At 55.0% G+C, this 14,538-nt stretch overlaps 1 protein-coding gene across 1 annotated transcript in view; it reads left to right on the forward strand.

The window, feature by feature from the left end:
• Positions 1 to 14,538, forward strand: part of PSD (pleckstrin and Sec7 domain containing) — a 35,390-nt gene that overhangs the window by 11,178 nt on the left and 9,674 nt on the right. Inside the window, exons 5-9 of the mRNA XM_066323938.1 lie at positions 5,406 to 5,600; positions 6,111 to 6,191; positions 6,746 to 6,858; positions 7,672 to 7,730; positions 8,281 to 8,370. Of these exons, the coding sequence (XP_066180035.1) occupies positions 5,406 to 5,600; positions 6,111 to 6,191; positions 6,746 to 6,858; positions 7,672 to 7,730; positions 8,281 to 8,370 (538 nt within the window). The remainder of the gene's footprint in view (positions 1 to 5,405; positions 5,601 to 6,110; positions 6,192 to 6,745; positions 6,859 to 7,671; positions 7,731 to 8,280; positions 8,371 to 14,538) is intronic.

Below are 14,538 nucleotides of genomic sequence, written 5' to 3' on the forward strand. Positions count from 1 at the left end.
GAGGAATGTACATTGGCAACCTGCATCTCTCGGGGGGTGCAAGCCCTCTGAAATCCAGCTCCCCAGCTTCCCTGCAATCCCACTCTTCTGGAGCCAGCCTTGGTCCCGGGCACAATCGTGCCGGTCCCTGAGGTTTGTCCGCGGACGGAAGAGACGTGACTCGCCTCCTAGGCGAGGCAGGTTCTGCTGGGACCTCATCGGGGCTGGCCTGCGCTGGGACAGAAAGAAGGGTAGGCGGCAGAAGCGACATCAAAGGCGGGGCTGCAAACCGCCTGGTGGAAATGGCCGGAGACCGCGGCGAGGGCAGCGCTCCTGGAGCCTCGCTAGAGGGAGAGCTCGGCCCTGGAGCTGCGGCTGTGTGGAGGAGCGGGCGGCCCGCGGGGCTGGCAGCCGCCCCGGGCGGAGGATGCGCCGGGAGTCCGGGCTGTGTCCCTGCCGGAGCGCGGCTGCTGGCGTGCGCTAGAGAACGGGGCTGCCAGCCAGCTCCGCTGCCTTTCTTTATAAGGTTCCTTTTGTTACTGCAGCGGTCGGGGAGCCGCCGCCCCGCCTCTCCCGGGGCCAGCGCAGTCTCTCAGCTGTTCTGAGCTCCCAGGTAGCGCTGGGCAAACTGGTGAGGATGCCCTGAAGGGCTGTGCCCAGTTTGGGTCCCCGTGATGTGGATTCGGGGTGTAATGCAGGAGGTCGAGGCTGAGAGCTGAGCAGAGGAAGGTGGACATTGAGGAAAGGATGAAGATAGGGGAAGGGAGGTATGGGGTGGGCTGGGGTGATAGCACAGTAGGGAGACAAGGCTAGGGTGCAGGATGAAGAGGTCTCCCCACAAGCATTGGCACAGCAAGAAATAAAAGACAAGCCTGGGGGGAATTTTCCCCTATGCATGCCATGAAGAGCAGCAGGAGCCAGGACATAGAACACATCAGCCCACCATGGCATAAAGGACAGTGGATCCCAGGGATGGCAGGTCTGTCTGCAGAGGCATGAGCAGCAGCATATATCTGTGGGATGCAGCCCTATGTGTCAGGCATTAATTCCAGCTCTCGGATCTGACTCAGAGCCCCTAGAGGGTCTTGGCCCAAGGGTCCATGACAGCCAGATTTTCTTGTGTTGACCCTATGGCATCTGTGTCTCTGAGGGACAGGACCACCCTCCGTCCAGCAGGTGAGTAACTGCATATTTAAGGCTCTCAGCTGGCACCAGAAATTGTTCAGTGGGATTGTAGTGTCAGTCCCTGTCCTCTGCAGGGCCAGTTGTGTCCCTCATAAGAAGAGCTGGTGGGATGGGGTGATGGAGGACAAATAGACATCTCCAGAGGATGCTGGTGCTGCAGGGGAGATTTCTGGCAGTCTGCAGAGAAACAAGACCGAGGAGGGGCACAGCTGCCCAAAGTTCATTTGTATCTGGATCTGTCAGCAGTAACGCTGGTGGGTGCTGCTGTGGCTGGGTAATTGTTGGACTCCAGAGCTGCCAAAAAGCACAACCAGCCGTGCCTGTGGTTGGAGGCTGGTCTAGCTGACCTTCAAGTGTCCTCCTAGCCCTAACTTCAATTCTGTGAGGAACAAACCGGCCCAGATTTTTGCTGTCATAAATCAAAGTCGCTCCACTGAGACCAATGGAGGGTGCTGCATTCATTTAGCTCAGCCAAAGATCCGGTCTGGTACATTCTTAGCAGCAACATTAGGCAGGCTTGGTTTGCTTGGCAGAGACAATGAGCATCTAGCTATGCATGTGGACCTTCCAGAATTGAGGAGGGAGTGCTACTTTGCCTCATGCACCTATCCCCTATGGACATGCACCAGGCTCCTTGCCATGTCCCTTCATGGTGTAGGATGAAACCAGCCTCATGTGGGGAGCAAGAGGTACTTGAATTGTGTTTAAAGGTCTGGAGTTTCCTGCAGCAGGTGTCTCACCTGGAACTGTGTCAGGAGCGACCTGGACAGCGCAGAAGCTCAACTGAGCACACCCCAGCTCCTTGGGAACAAGTTGTTGCTGCAGGAAGGGTCCCACCATGCAGATACCTCTCTGCTGGCATCTGGGAGGTGGAGGTCAGCCCCTTGGGCATGGCTTTGCAGAACTAGTGCCTTCTTGGTGCTCCACATCCAGGAGAGAAGATTTGCTCCTAGTTGCTGGAAAACCAAGTGAACATGGTGCCAAGTAAGCTTGGTTGATAGTGGCAAGGTGGAGAGGATTTCAGGACTCCTGCAGTGACACACTGCATTGCAGTCAGGGAAGGTACTGTGGTCTCTGCTTCTGGGCTCCAGGTAGTCAGCTAGAGGAGGAACATTGGGGTGAGAGGATGATCCAACTCCAGGAAAGGAGTGTTTGGCCCTGAGAAGGAACCACCATCTGACCTGGAAGAAGCAGTGTGTTTGGGATGGTGGCTCTGAGCAGGACTGTGATTCTGCAGCAGCTTTCCAGGGTAGGGAGCACAAGAAGTCCTTCTGCTAAGCTGGGGTGGGAGGTGGTCAGTGAAGAGCCTCTGTCCCAGGGTGAGCCCTGAGCCCTGTGCTGGATCACAGGCCTTCCTTGCAGAGATCCCCAGATGTGCCTCACTGCAGCACACCGGGCTCTAGAAAACACCTCTGAGGTGACAGGGGGAACCTGTGCTCCCAGTGATGTGAGTGGTGGCAGCAGGGAGAGGGATGAGCTAACATTGTGTCTGCTAAGGAATGACTTATTTCAAGCACACCGAGGATACTTGCATAATATCAGATTTGATCTTTATTCCTTAAGCGTGTATTTAATGTAAAAAATATTGTCTCAGTGTTTCTTCAAGCCAAACTAAAATGTCACTTTACTAAATACACCAAAAAACCCTCACCCTGAGACCTGCAATTAGCTCATTGGTGAGAAAATTAGCATAACCTCAATTACCTCAGACATGGACATGTCTCTTGCTCTGCTCTCCATTTACTTGAGAATTGGGCTCTTGTTTTTCTGTTTTTAAGCTGCATATTCTCCAAGCCAACTGGGGCTTTGAGTGGTGGCAGATATATGCCACAAAGGAGGCATACTGAACCTACAGAGTCTGACTGTTTATATTTGACTGCATGAGAGTGCCTTGAGTGCTAGAAAAAAAACCATTTCATGGCATGGTTGAATAGTGCCTCATCCTGAGGGCAAGGTTGTAAAACACCAAATCAATACTGGGACTTGGTGAGGGAGGGAGCAGCAGATTCCACTCCTAGAGCTACTTTGAGACGCAAGGTTTGAGATCCCTGCATGCCCACTGCAAGAAGCAAGGCAGGAATTGTAGTCACAGATTGGGACCCTGCAGGGAGATACAGGTATTGAAGGACAAGAGAGATTTTGTAAATGACCCCATACCTGGATGCTCAGCACTAGATAGGAGAGCTGAGAACCACAGATTAGGAAGAGAGGTCATGGGGGCAGATTCAGAGCTCTAGGTTTGTCCCCAGACACTTCAAGAACTGGCCACGTGAGGGAGGACAACCTCTCAGCAGGATAGATGAGGTCCAGGAGGATATCAGGAGTTTTAGGGATGGTGCAGAGAAGAATTAAAAGATTTTGAGAGGGTAAATGAGCGGGCACTTGCTCTGAAGATGCAGTTAGAGCATAGGGAGTGTTGGAGGGGTGGCTTTGCATTTTGTAGCTCAGCCTGTGGCTGGAAAAGCACCCTTGGAACTGCTGGGCTGCAAAGGGGACAGTGTCTGTGCCCCTGTGATAACAGATAAGGATTTTAGCAAAAAAAAAAATTCAGTCACCACAACCCATGGCTGGCAGGTGCCAGCTGCTGGGATGGATTAATCTCTGCCTCTGGGAATCAAAGAGCCTGTGACCTCTGTCCTTAGTTGAGGTCACAGTTATTGTAGCCACAGAAGGAGCTGAAGTGGGGCCCAGGTGCATGCCCAGCACTGGCCCAGCAGCTCCCAGCCTGTCCTGCTGTCGGGCACCCCTCAGAGCAGCTTTGACCTTGCCAGACAATGAAGGCACAGCCAGGCACCAGGGCCCATGCCAACAGCACCTTTGGCTGTTTTGGGAGAAGAAGAGCTTTTAGGGATGTGGGAGATTTGCCCACAGGATAGGGTGTGCTCATGATGCGGGCAGTGATGCTGGAAGCTGCCTGCCCAGCTCCTCAGAGCTGGTGGAGTCAGACCTGGTGATCTTATGGTGACCTTGTGACCACTCTTGTGGCTGCTTCCACCAGGGTGCATTGGAGTGATGGACAATCTTTCTGGGGAGGACTGGAGCCAAGTGGGCACAGATCTGCCTCAGCCACAATCACCTCCTGGCACCACTGAGTTCAGCAGTGGTCTGAGCAAAGCACATCACTCCAAGGACTTGCAGCGTTGGGCCTGCTTTCACCAGGGAAATGTCTGACCCACAGGTTTGAGTGCAGAGCAGCTTCTCACTGCTGCATGCTGGCTGGGGGTGACAGGAAGGTGGAGAGGATGGCACCCCCGGGGCATGAGGCAGCCTGTCAGTGTTGTGCAGGGCTCCCTGGGACAGGCAGTGCTGAGCAGGAGGAGGCTTGTCCTTCTTGAAAAAAAGCAGAGCCTCAAGGAGATTGGCCTGGGTAATTGGCTCAGGAGAGCAGGCCTCTTAAAACTCAATTAGAGACTTTTAAAATAAATCAGACTGGAACATTGTAAGGCTGCCAGAAAATTTGGGCGAGGTCAGAGTTGCTTAACATTTGTTGTTGATTAGATTCAACCAGCTTTTGGTTGGGATAACTTCTGCACAGCTGAGTCAGATTGCTTTGGGGGCCAAGCCAAGAGTGTCTCCTAACATGGCCATTTAAGGCATGGTGGGCTGAGAGCTGATGGGCAGCCTGGAGAAGACTGTGTTCCACTGTGAGCTGGGAGGCCAGGGGGGTTTTCCTTCATCCTCATGTTCTCTGCCTTGGCTTTGCTGTCTGTGTAGTGCTTTGAAATCGGTGGGTGGGCAAAGGTGGACAAAGGAATTAGAGTTTCTTGTCTCGGGTAGAATCTGCACTTGACAGCAGCATAAGGAGTTTATCCAGATTAAAAAATGAGTACGGAGCTGTAGGACAGCATGTGATGTGTACATGTTTCTGCTCCACATCTCTGCTACAGCTTAGCTTGGCAGAGCCTAAGCCCACACATACAGTTTCATAGGTTCAAAGTGGGGGACTTTGAAGTAGTTGTCCTTTCCTTCCACATCCAGTATGGATGTTGGTTTGAGTTTGAGTGCCTTGGTCCCATCAGTCACTGGTGCTGTTCCATTCCCCCACCCCTCCTCCCAAACCTGCATTCCCTACACCTTCCCTTAGCTGACCTCAGAGTGTCTTTGACTAGTGCAATTCATCCTGGGTCGCAGCAGTGAGTAGCTAGTCTCCAAAGCAGGGTGAGGAACATGCATTTCCTGAGAATCTGAACAAGGAGGGGATCTGTAGGCAGGCTAACGTGGAGTGTCCCTTCCCATTGCAGCGACCGCCCCCAGAGCCAGCTGGTTTCAGACCCAGAGTCAGAGATGGACAGTGTGGAGCAGCTGGCCCTGGGCAGCACGGACACCCTTTCCAATGGACACAAGGCTGACCTGGAGGCTGCCAAACGCCTGGCCAAGAGGCTCTACAACCTGGATGGCTTTAAAAAAGCTGATGTGGCTCGCCACTTGGGGAAGAAGTACGTGTGGGTATTTGGAAGGAATGTTCCATTCTGCAAGGAGCTCACTCGGACCCACAGCGTACCTGCAGCTGCTGCCCTTGTGGGGCACCAGGCTGGCAAGGGACTGCTGGCAGGACCTCAAAACCCACTCCTTGTGACTGGTATATTTGCACCAGATGTTCCCTCTAAAGGTCTTAAAACCTAGGAGACATCCAGATTTTCGTGCCTTCCTACCATGGCTGCATCTTGGATGCTTCAGTAAGGTGTTGGGGCATGGGGGTGGCTGACTCCTACTGAGCCCTTCCCTCTATATCTTATTCATTTTCCCTTACATGCCCAGTATTCGCAGTGAATTTGTGGGTGACTTCTCTGAGTTTCATGGAAGCATGGGGTGTCTCTGTCCTTGGCATGCATCTTGCAACCCTGGGGAGCTCCCAACCTCCTGGAATCCACCCAACCCCTGTGTAGCTTTGGCTGTCCCCACAGCCTAGTCGATCCCATTCTTACCCTTCCCTTTTTCTATTTCAGCAATGAGTTCAGCAGGATGGTGGCAGGAGAATATCTGAAGTTCTTCGTGTTCACAGGGATGAGTCTGGATCAAGCTCTCAGGTCAGAACTGAGTATGTGTACATGTGTTTGTGGTGGCCACCGGAGTGGGGTCCCAACAGACTGTGCCCTCTGCAGCTCTCCAGCCACACAGAGATCTGCAGGAGCAAGCAAACCTCATGGCTGCCACCTGGAGATCCTTTTACATCTTAAATAGGAGAGGGTGATTTCCAAGATGGTCTCTCAGCCATGCAACCAAGAAAAAACTCTCCTGGTCTTAACTCAATGGTCAATGCAGTTGAATGACAGGTTCACCTAGGCCTGACCTTCCAGGTCTTGAACTCAAATCCTTCTGTTGTTACAACTTCCTCCTTTCTCAGTGTAGCTCCTGGGATTGGTTGTAGGTCTCTTCGATGTGCCAGCAGGATATGGTGCTGTGGGCTTGGAAGAGAGTCCCACGGTGGGTTTGGAGGGAGGGAAGGATGTACAAGACAGGGCTTCATCCAGCACACAGGAAAGTCTCAAAACCAGAAAGCACAGCTTCATTCCTCCACAGGGTGAGTTGCAGAAACTGCAGTGGGCTTCATGTGTGACCAATGCTGCTGCTGCTTTTTCAGGTCCTTTCTAAAAGAGCTGGCCTTGATGGGAGAGACGCAAGAGCGAGAGCGAGTGCTGGCTCATTTTTCCCAGCGCTACTATGAGTGTAATCCCAATGCAATCTCTTCAGAAGGTAAGAAACTTCGTGTCTGTGAGGGGTGTGTGTGCATGTGTGTGTTTCAGGGGAGCCTGTGTGTCAGCTCAGTGAATGTGCTCAAACTGAAACTAGAGAGCAGGCAGAGAGCTTATGCTGATGCCTTAGAAGACAGCCCCAGCATGTTATTTCTCTCAAATGACAGATTCTTTACATTGTTTTTTTTTAAACCTTGTCTGGTTGGATGATAATTAGTTAGGGTTCAACCCATTCTTAATTTCGACCTTGAGCAGATTAACACAAGAGACACACTTAGCACACTCCTCACCAAACAGACCCCAGCTCTCAGACCCCCAGCTCAGGGAATATCTAAGTGTGCCTAGCATTTTGGGAGCACAGACACCCACTTTGTACTATTTCATGTCTTTGCATCTCTTCTGTGTGCATTCACACAGAATGGATCTGCTTCTGGGTCTGCTCTGAGCTGGCTCTGGGACAGGTGGGGCTTGGGCTACCTGGCTGGCAGAGGCTGTGACAGTCCTACCTTGCCATGCTAGGAGCTCTGCAGGATTAGCTACAACATCACTGCCTGGCTATAGGGGCAGCAGGCTTGGAAGGGAATTTGTATGCTCACGTTTGGAGCCAGCAGCCTCCTGCCTACTTACCTGCAGGCTGTCAGCGCTGCAGTGACTGCTGTGTCCCCTTGTGTCCAGGGTGGGAGGAGGGGGCTCAGTGCTGTCTTGGAGGCTCAGAGACCCCATAGCCTTCCTAAGATGCTGAGGCACTGGAGCACCAGCTGCAGGGCTGGGCTGGGCTGGGAGCTCTAATTCCTGTCCTGTGCTTGTGCTGCAGACGGAGCCCACACCCTCACATGCGCCCTGATGCTGCTAAACACAGATCTGCATGGACATGTAAGTTACCACTGCCATTGTTCCAGTCTGTCCCCTGTCTGACCTCACCACTCTGAAACTGTAGGTGCCCAGGGAAGAGTGAGGACAGTGCCACATGTGCAGGAGGCATGGGACCCTGGGCCCTTAAGTGCTGGTCACCCCTTATGTATTTGGTGAGGAGAGGCAAGAAAGGCTAAATTAGAGGAGGGGCTGATGAAGGAGAGAGCAGGGGCTTTGCAGGAGACTTGCTGAGCTGAAAGATGTAGAAGTGGAATGAGTACAGAAAAGAAAACTGAACAGGAAAAGAAGGTGGGAATGAGACGCCAAAACCAGCTGCTCTTAGTAGCAGGGAGCACACAGTTTTGAAAAAGGAGGCTATTTAAAATTCCTGGAGTCTCTGCAAAGCCAACAGCTTCTCCATACCCGCAAGCAACCTTCCAGAGACCTGGCTGGTCCCTCACCCCTCTGCCGAGATGGGGTGTTTGTTCCTGGGCTGTGGGACCTGCTCCAGCCAGCAAAGACCTCTGTCCCAAAGGTAATTGTGATGTTTCTCTCCCCCTGACTCCCCCAGAACATTGGGAAGAGAATGTCCTGCTCCGACTTCATTGGCAACTTGGAGGGACTCAATGGAGGCACTGACTTCCCCAAGGAACTGCTCAAGGTAAATTGGGTTGGCCAAGCTGCAGGAGCAGAAGTGAGAGCTTTGGGCTGGATCACGTGGAGGGCTACATGAAATGCTATGAATGCAAGATGCATTTACATGAAAGAACAGTGGTGGTCCCTGAGCCTGCAGTTGTGCTCCTGCCTTGCTGAGGGAAACATGGGCTGCTCCATTCCCCCAGAACAACACTGGAGCATTGCTTGGGGTTCTTATTCCCTCATTGTTCTTGCTGTGCCTGTATTGCAGGCAAGGGAGCACACATGGGGCAGCTTACTAGGGCTGATGTACCAGCTGCAGCCACGGGCTTTCTGGAATCAGTCCTGTGGTACTCAGCCCTTTCTGACTCCCTGAAGCACTGGGGCCCAAAACTTTGGCCTGGCCCTGGGACTGGAGCCATCTCTGGTGGCAGGGGTGACATGGGCAAAGCACTGCAATGGGGAGAGTGAGCTGGAGGTTAAAACCTCAGAGCATGGAACTCACCACACTGGTGTGATGGAGGGACTCCTGCCTTCTCCCTGCCTCACCCAGTTCCTAGAGGGGCTTGGCCAGGGAGAGTGTTCAGCAAGCACCTCTGGCCTTGGACTGCTGTGCTTCTCTGGCATCACCTGCTCTCAGGAGGGTTTTCTGAGCTGCTGTATCCTCGTTGCAGGCCCTGGGAATAGGCTTAGCTCCCATGGGGTCTGCCAGGCAGAAACCACTACTGATGATGAAGCACTACAGTTGGCAAATACTCCTGATGTGGAAGATGGGTTCCCACAGTGTGCTGGAGCCACAACGTGGGGGAGGTGGTTGATGAAAAAAGGCAACAGAGGATGAAAAGCTGAGCTCCGTTTTCAGCCTTTATGGGTCTATTCCTGGCTGTGTCGCTCACCCCATCATTAAGGGGTTACCAACAGTTCTCAATAGGGCTGTCCTCCCTCTCAGCCCACACTTCGCCAGTAAAAGGAGTTACTCAGGAAAAATTCTCCTCTAATTTTAAACCCAGCTCCAGAAAAGGCTTTAAGCACACAAAATGGATGGAAACATATGAAATGTGAACCCCGACCCTTCAGTGCTGCTGTACCTTGGAGTATCTGAGCTCCACAGACTTTTTGGTGTGCCCCTTTGCATTCCTCACTGCCCTGTGGTTAAGTGCCCACACTTGAGGCATTGCCGTATTAAACTTAGCTCTCAAAACACCAGCAGTACAAACATAGGAGATGAAGTTACCGCATCAGATCCTAGACAGAGGGAAATAGGACAGTGTGGAAGTTCTATGAAGCTACAGGCTTTCTCTCACAGGCGGGGTCCAAGACCTTTGCTGGGTGTAAGGAAGTGGAGGGAGGCTGCAGTGCTGCAGCTCAGCCCTGCACAGCTCTGCCGGCAGCCCAGCAGCTGGGCGGCTGCTCTGCTAAAAATGGCCTGCTCCCTCTGCAGCTGCGGTGCTTCCCACCGACACTTTTCAGCCGCCTCTGTACAGGAGCCATGCTGGGGAGGGGGAGCCAAAGACAGTGTGAGGAACCTTAGGCAGGGTGGGCTGCAGCTCTTCACCTGAAGCTCCACTCCAGTTTAGAAATCCCCTGCCCATGCAACGGGGAGTAGGTTTCTGGGGCAGGTGAGATGGAGAAAGTGCTTTTGGCTTGTGCTGGGGGGAGAACTGGCAAGGGGATCTTGTGCCTCTCCTGGGCAGCCTTAACCAGCTCATCTAGAGAAGAGACTTTCCCTTCTGCCCACTGCTTTTGGCTGTTTGATGCTTTGTGGTCCCTGCACAGGCTCAGGGGCAGACAAATGGGAAAGTCCCTGCTGCCCTCCCTGTGTCAGCCTGCATTAGCCCTGTTTCCCCGAGCAGGATGCTTCCTCCTTGGCAGACCTGGCTGGCAGGCTGTGCTTGGGGACTGAGGCTCCTGTGCAAGCGTGCCACACAGCTGGCTGGCTAATTTTAGCGCTCCAGGAGCACACGCGTTTCCTAAGGGAAAGGAGAGGGGAAGGGCTGGCAGGCTTCACAGAAGCTTCCCAAAGCTCTAGGCCAGATCTTGGGCAGCTCCAGCACCACAGAAGAAAGGTTCTGGGGGCTCTTCCAAGCCTCCTTGGGTAGATAGCACAGGCTGCTACCCCATGGACTTCAGAGCTGGAGGGTTGGAGGTGGCTCTCACCCAAAGCACTCACTGCGAGGGAACTGGGGCAGTAGGGCATGACCTAGGTGGCTGCAGGAGCACAAGGCCACTGTTCCCTGTGAATCTGAGGACAGCATCAGGAATAGACCCACGGAGCCAGAGCAGTGCCCTCGTCTCTGGCTGCAGGGAGTCCCAAGATAAACGCAGCATGATGCCTGAGAGCATGTGGCAGCTTGAGTCAGATGAGAACTTTATCTGCTACTAGATAATACATGTAAACAGTCCCAGTTTTATGCAGAAGCAATGAAAACATTTGAAGAGCTTTCACAGCTGAGCATCACATCCCCCTCACTGCCAGTGCCTCACTATGCCCTGCATAGCACTGCTGCTGGAACTAAGGCAGTGCTGCCTTACCAGCACTGCTACTGGAGACCCTTTCCTCTGTCTCTGAAAGCCCCCCTGCAGAACTATACTCTGCAGGCAGGGCCGCCAGCTCTCCAGCTGAGATGTCCCCCTGATCAGGCATGGAACCATGCCAGGGATATAAGGACCCATATAATGCTGTGCCCAAAGATGCCCACATCTGCAGGCTTGGACCTGAACTCCTGTGGCCATATGACGGCAGCTGCCCATGCAACAAGGATAGAGGTGGAAGCAGGACATCCTGGAGCTGGTGATATTTTGGTTAGCTCTTGAGATATTGCTTTTCTCTTGACAGCGTGATTCCAGCCCAGGTCCCTCGGGATTTCACTCACCATCACAGATTGTCTGTTACGTTTCAGATGTGGATTTGACCTTTATATGATTGATCACTTTGTGGAGCCTTAGCTCATCCGCATCTTCCTTACTCTCTTAGCTTAACCTTGTGCTTCACTGGCTGGCAGAAACAATAGTAGGGCCAAATCAGGCCCCATTTCTCACCAGCACTGCTTAGCAATTGCAGGAGTGAGCCAAATCTGTGCTGCCTTCCAGCCTAGGAGCCCAGAGGACGTCACAGATGTTAATGAATTAAGCCTGACAATGCAGTCGGGTCCTCGGGGGAGGAAGGTAGGATGGGCCCCCACCTTCCAGCTTGGAGGCACAACAGCAGGGCTCAGACGCTCAGAGTGCTGGGTAAGTGATTAGTAATGTGGGAAGAAAGCCCTGGCTCCCACCTCTGAGCTATAATCACAGGAACGCTTGCTCAGTCTAATCCCCTGGGCTATTTTTTTTTTTTTTTTGCCTCTTTCCCCGGGGAGCAATAGGCTGCCCTGCCCCTGTCTCCTGTGGCTCCCCTGGGCCTCAGAGGCAGCCCAGTACATCTGATGTTCCAGACATCCATGCCCCGTCTCTCACAGGCTGGGCCAAATGACCACTATGCCGAACAGAATAGAGTGGAAAATTTCCCCCTCTCCACTGGCTGCATCTCCTGCTCAGTCAAGCCTAACTAAATTACGCATCGATCCTCGTGCTTTCTGCAAGGATGCCCAGCTCTTTGCTTCTTCACAGGAGCAACTGCCTGAAGCATCTCTGTCCTGCCCATAATCAGCTGGGTGACTGTAGCTACTGATGTTTCCGGCCTGACCTGGGAGAGACAGGCAAGGGGCGAAAGCGTGGGGTGGGCACTGAAGATGGAAAGTCTGCGAACATCTCCACCGGGCCCATCTCCTATCGGCTTTGTAGGTCCCTGGTGTGGGCCGGGCTGCAGCAGCAGCTCTGAAGCCTCCCCAGCTGGAACCGAGTGGAGGTGCCACCTGGCCCCTGGAACTCGGGAGATGTCACCACCGCGGGCCCCCCAGGAGGGCACAGCCACCTGCTCCCACTCTCCACGAAAAGGAGGCAGGGGCGGCCAGCTGGTGCACCGGAGGCAGCTCCGGCAACTCGTGCGGCATCAGCGTCAGGGATGCTGTCCCCCAGGTGGGACGCCCGCCGCCGGCCCCTCGGCGGGGCTCAGCGCGGCCGGGCGCCGCGGGTCGCCATTGGCTGCGGCCGGCGGGGCGGGGCGGCCCCGCCTCTGTCGGGAGCCGCCGCCGAGCGCGGCCCGGCCCGGCTCCGCTTCAACAGGCGGCGGCGGCACAGCGGCCGAGGCGGGCAGGGCAGGGAAGGGCAGGGCCGGGCCGGGCCGCCGGGAGCCCCGCCGGTCCCTCGCCGCCGCCGGCAGGATGATCGGCGTCAACAGCATCAACAGCAGCGCGGGGCGCATGCGGTCCCGCTCCATGTGCTCGGTGCGCTACGGGCGCAACTACCGCGGCGTGGAGACCTTCTGCTACGGCTGGCCCCAGCGCTCCCGCACCCTCAAGCCGGTGCTCTACACCGACCTGGTGGTCAGCCGCATCCAGAGCCGCCGCAAGAAGAAGCCGGTAAGCGGCGGGTCGGGGGAGCGGGGTGCGCCGCGGGGGGATGCGCAGCGCCCTGCGCTCCGGCGGGGACATGGGCGGGTGAATGTACCCGGACAGTCGCCGTCCCGCCCGCTGCAAGAGCCTCAGCCCTGATATGGATGTAGCGAGCAGCCAGCCCCATCTCTCTCTCTGCCTGCTTTCTGCGGAGCCGGGTCTCCGCCGTGCCCTCTCCGCCCGAGGGTCTTCGTCCCCAAACCTGGATTCTTCCTCCCCACCATCTCACCCCGATCACGGGGGTGGCGGGAGCGCGACAAGACCTGGGTGACATTGCGCCGCTTACCGTGGTCTGGCAGCAGTGCTTGCTCGAAAACATCGCTGCGAGAGGAATCCAGGACAGAGCCGTAGCGCTGGGACCTGCCCTACGGCTTAGCGTAAGTGACAGGCTCTGCGGGCTCTCTGCCAGGGGTTGCACTGCGCCGTGCCCTGGCCAGCCCAGCCAGGGCAAACTGGCACCCACCTGAACGTCGGGGAGAGCTGCAAGGCAGCGCGGAGGGGTAGCGCCGCAGCCCCAGCTCCCAGCCGAGCAGAGTTTGAGAGGAAGGAGTGGCTGGCTGGACAAAAAAGGGCTTTTCACTGCCAGGAGCTTGCTCGCTTTGAGCCGGCGTCCGTTTTGGAGGTGTTAGGCTGGTGCGCATCTGTCCTAGATGGGAAGAAGCGAACAGGCTGTCTCTGGGTGCATCGTATCTCGGTCGGGTGCCTGCCTCCGGTGTAGTAGCGGGAGAGGAGCCCACACCGGCCCCCGCCTCGTTGGCAGGCTGGGGCAGAGCTGTCAGGGTTACCCCAGAGCTACTGCCCCCGTGGCCAAAACCAGCCCGGCGGGGCCATCGGGGCCATGCCAAGCCGCGGTGCTGTCATAGCGCAGTACGGTCTGGGGGCAGCATTAAGTTGTGACGCACTCGGATGGAAACGTGCAGTTGGGAGATGCTCGGTCGCAGCTTCTCGCGCTGTGGGGCTGCACTGGGAAGGGTCTGCTCTCCTGGGGGTGGTAGTTGCCTGGGCAAGGAGTGGTTTAAATATTTTTAAAGAGGTTGATGCAGTTTGCAATGTTACTGAGTCAAAAGTGTGGGGCCGGGGTGGGTAGCTGTCATTTGCTGCCACCCATGACTGCAGCAGGGTGGAAGGTGATGCACAGGACATTGTCCCCGTGGCAGCCCACTCTAAGGGAAAAAAAGTCTGTCCCCAAGTCAGTCTGCTCTGTGTGCACACAGGAGCCCCTCTGCAGCAGCGGGAGGGGACACGGCAGTGTACGCAGCAGGGCTGGTATGTGCCAGGTGATGAGTTGTTCTTGGGCATGGGTTGTGCATGCTGTGGAGGTGCACGAGGTGCAGGGAGGAGGGTGGGCTGCCAAGGTGAATTAGGGACCTGACGTAGGTACAGTTCTATCTGACATACAGCCCTGATCTTACCCTGCTGTTTGGATCTGTGCAGCTGGGGCATCTGCGTGCCTGGGGGCCCTCACAGAGCTTTGGCGCTGGGTGTAGAAAAGATATTTTACTAAGGAAAAGTTGGGGACAGACAGCAATTGAGCTTTCATATTTAAATGCTGTCAGTTACAGGAAGATAGAATGACTGCAGGGAGGGTGCTTGGTGGCTGTGAAGTCTGTCTTGAATGTCATGAACCCATGGCTGGTCACAGGGTGGACAAGAGGAAGGGGAGCCTTGATATGCACAGGGCATCTTGCTGCACGAGAGCTGAG

Source organism: Sylvia atricapilla, chromosome 8 (genome assembly GCF_009819655.1).
Source record: "Sylvia atricapilla isolate bSylAtr1 chromosome 8, bSylAtr1.pri, whole genome shotgun sequence".
Lineage (NCBI taxonomy): Eukaryota > Metazoa > Chordata > Aves > Passeriformes > Sylviidae > Sylvia > Sylvia atricapilla.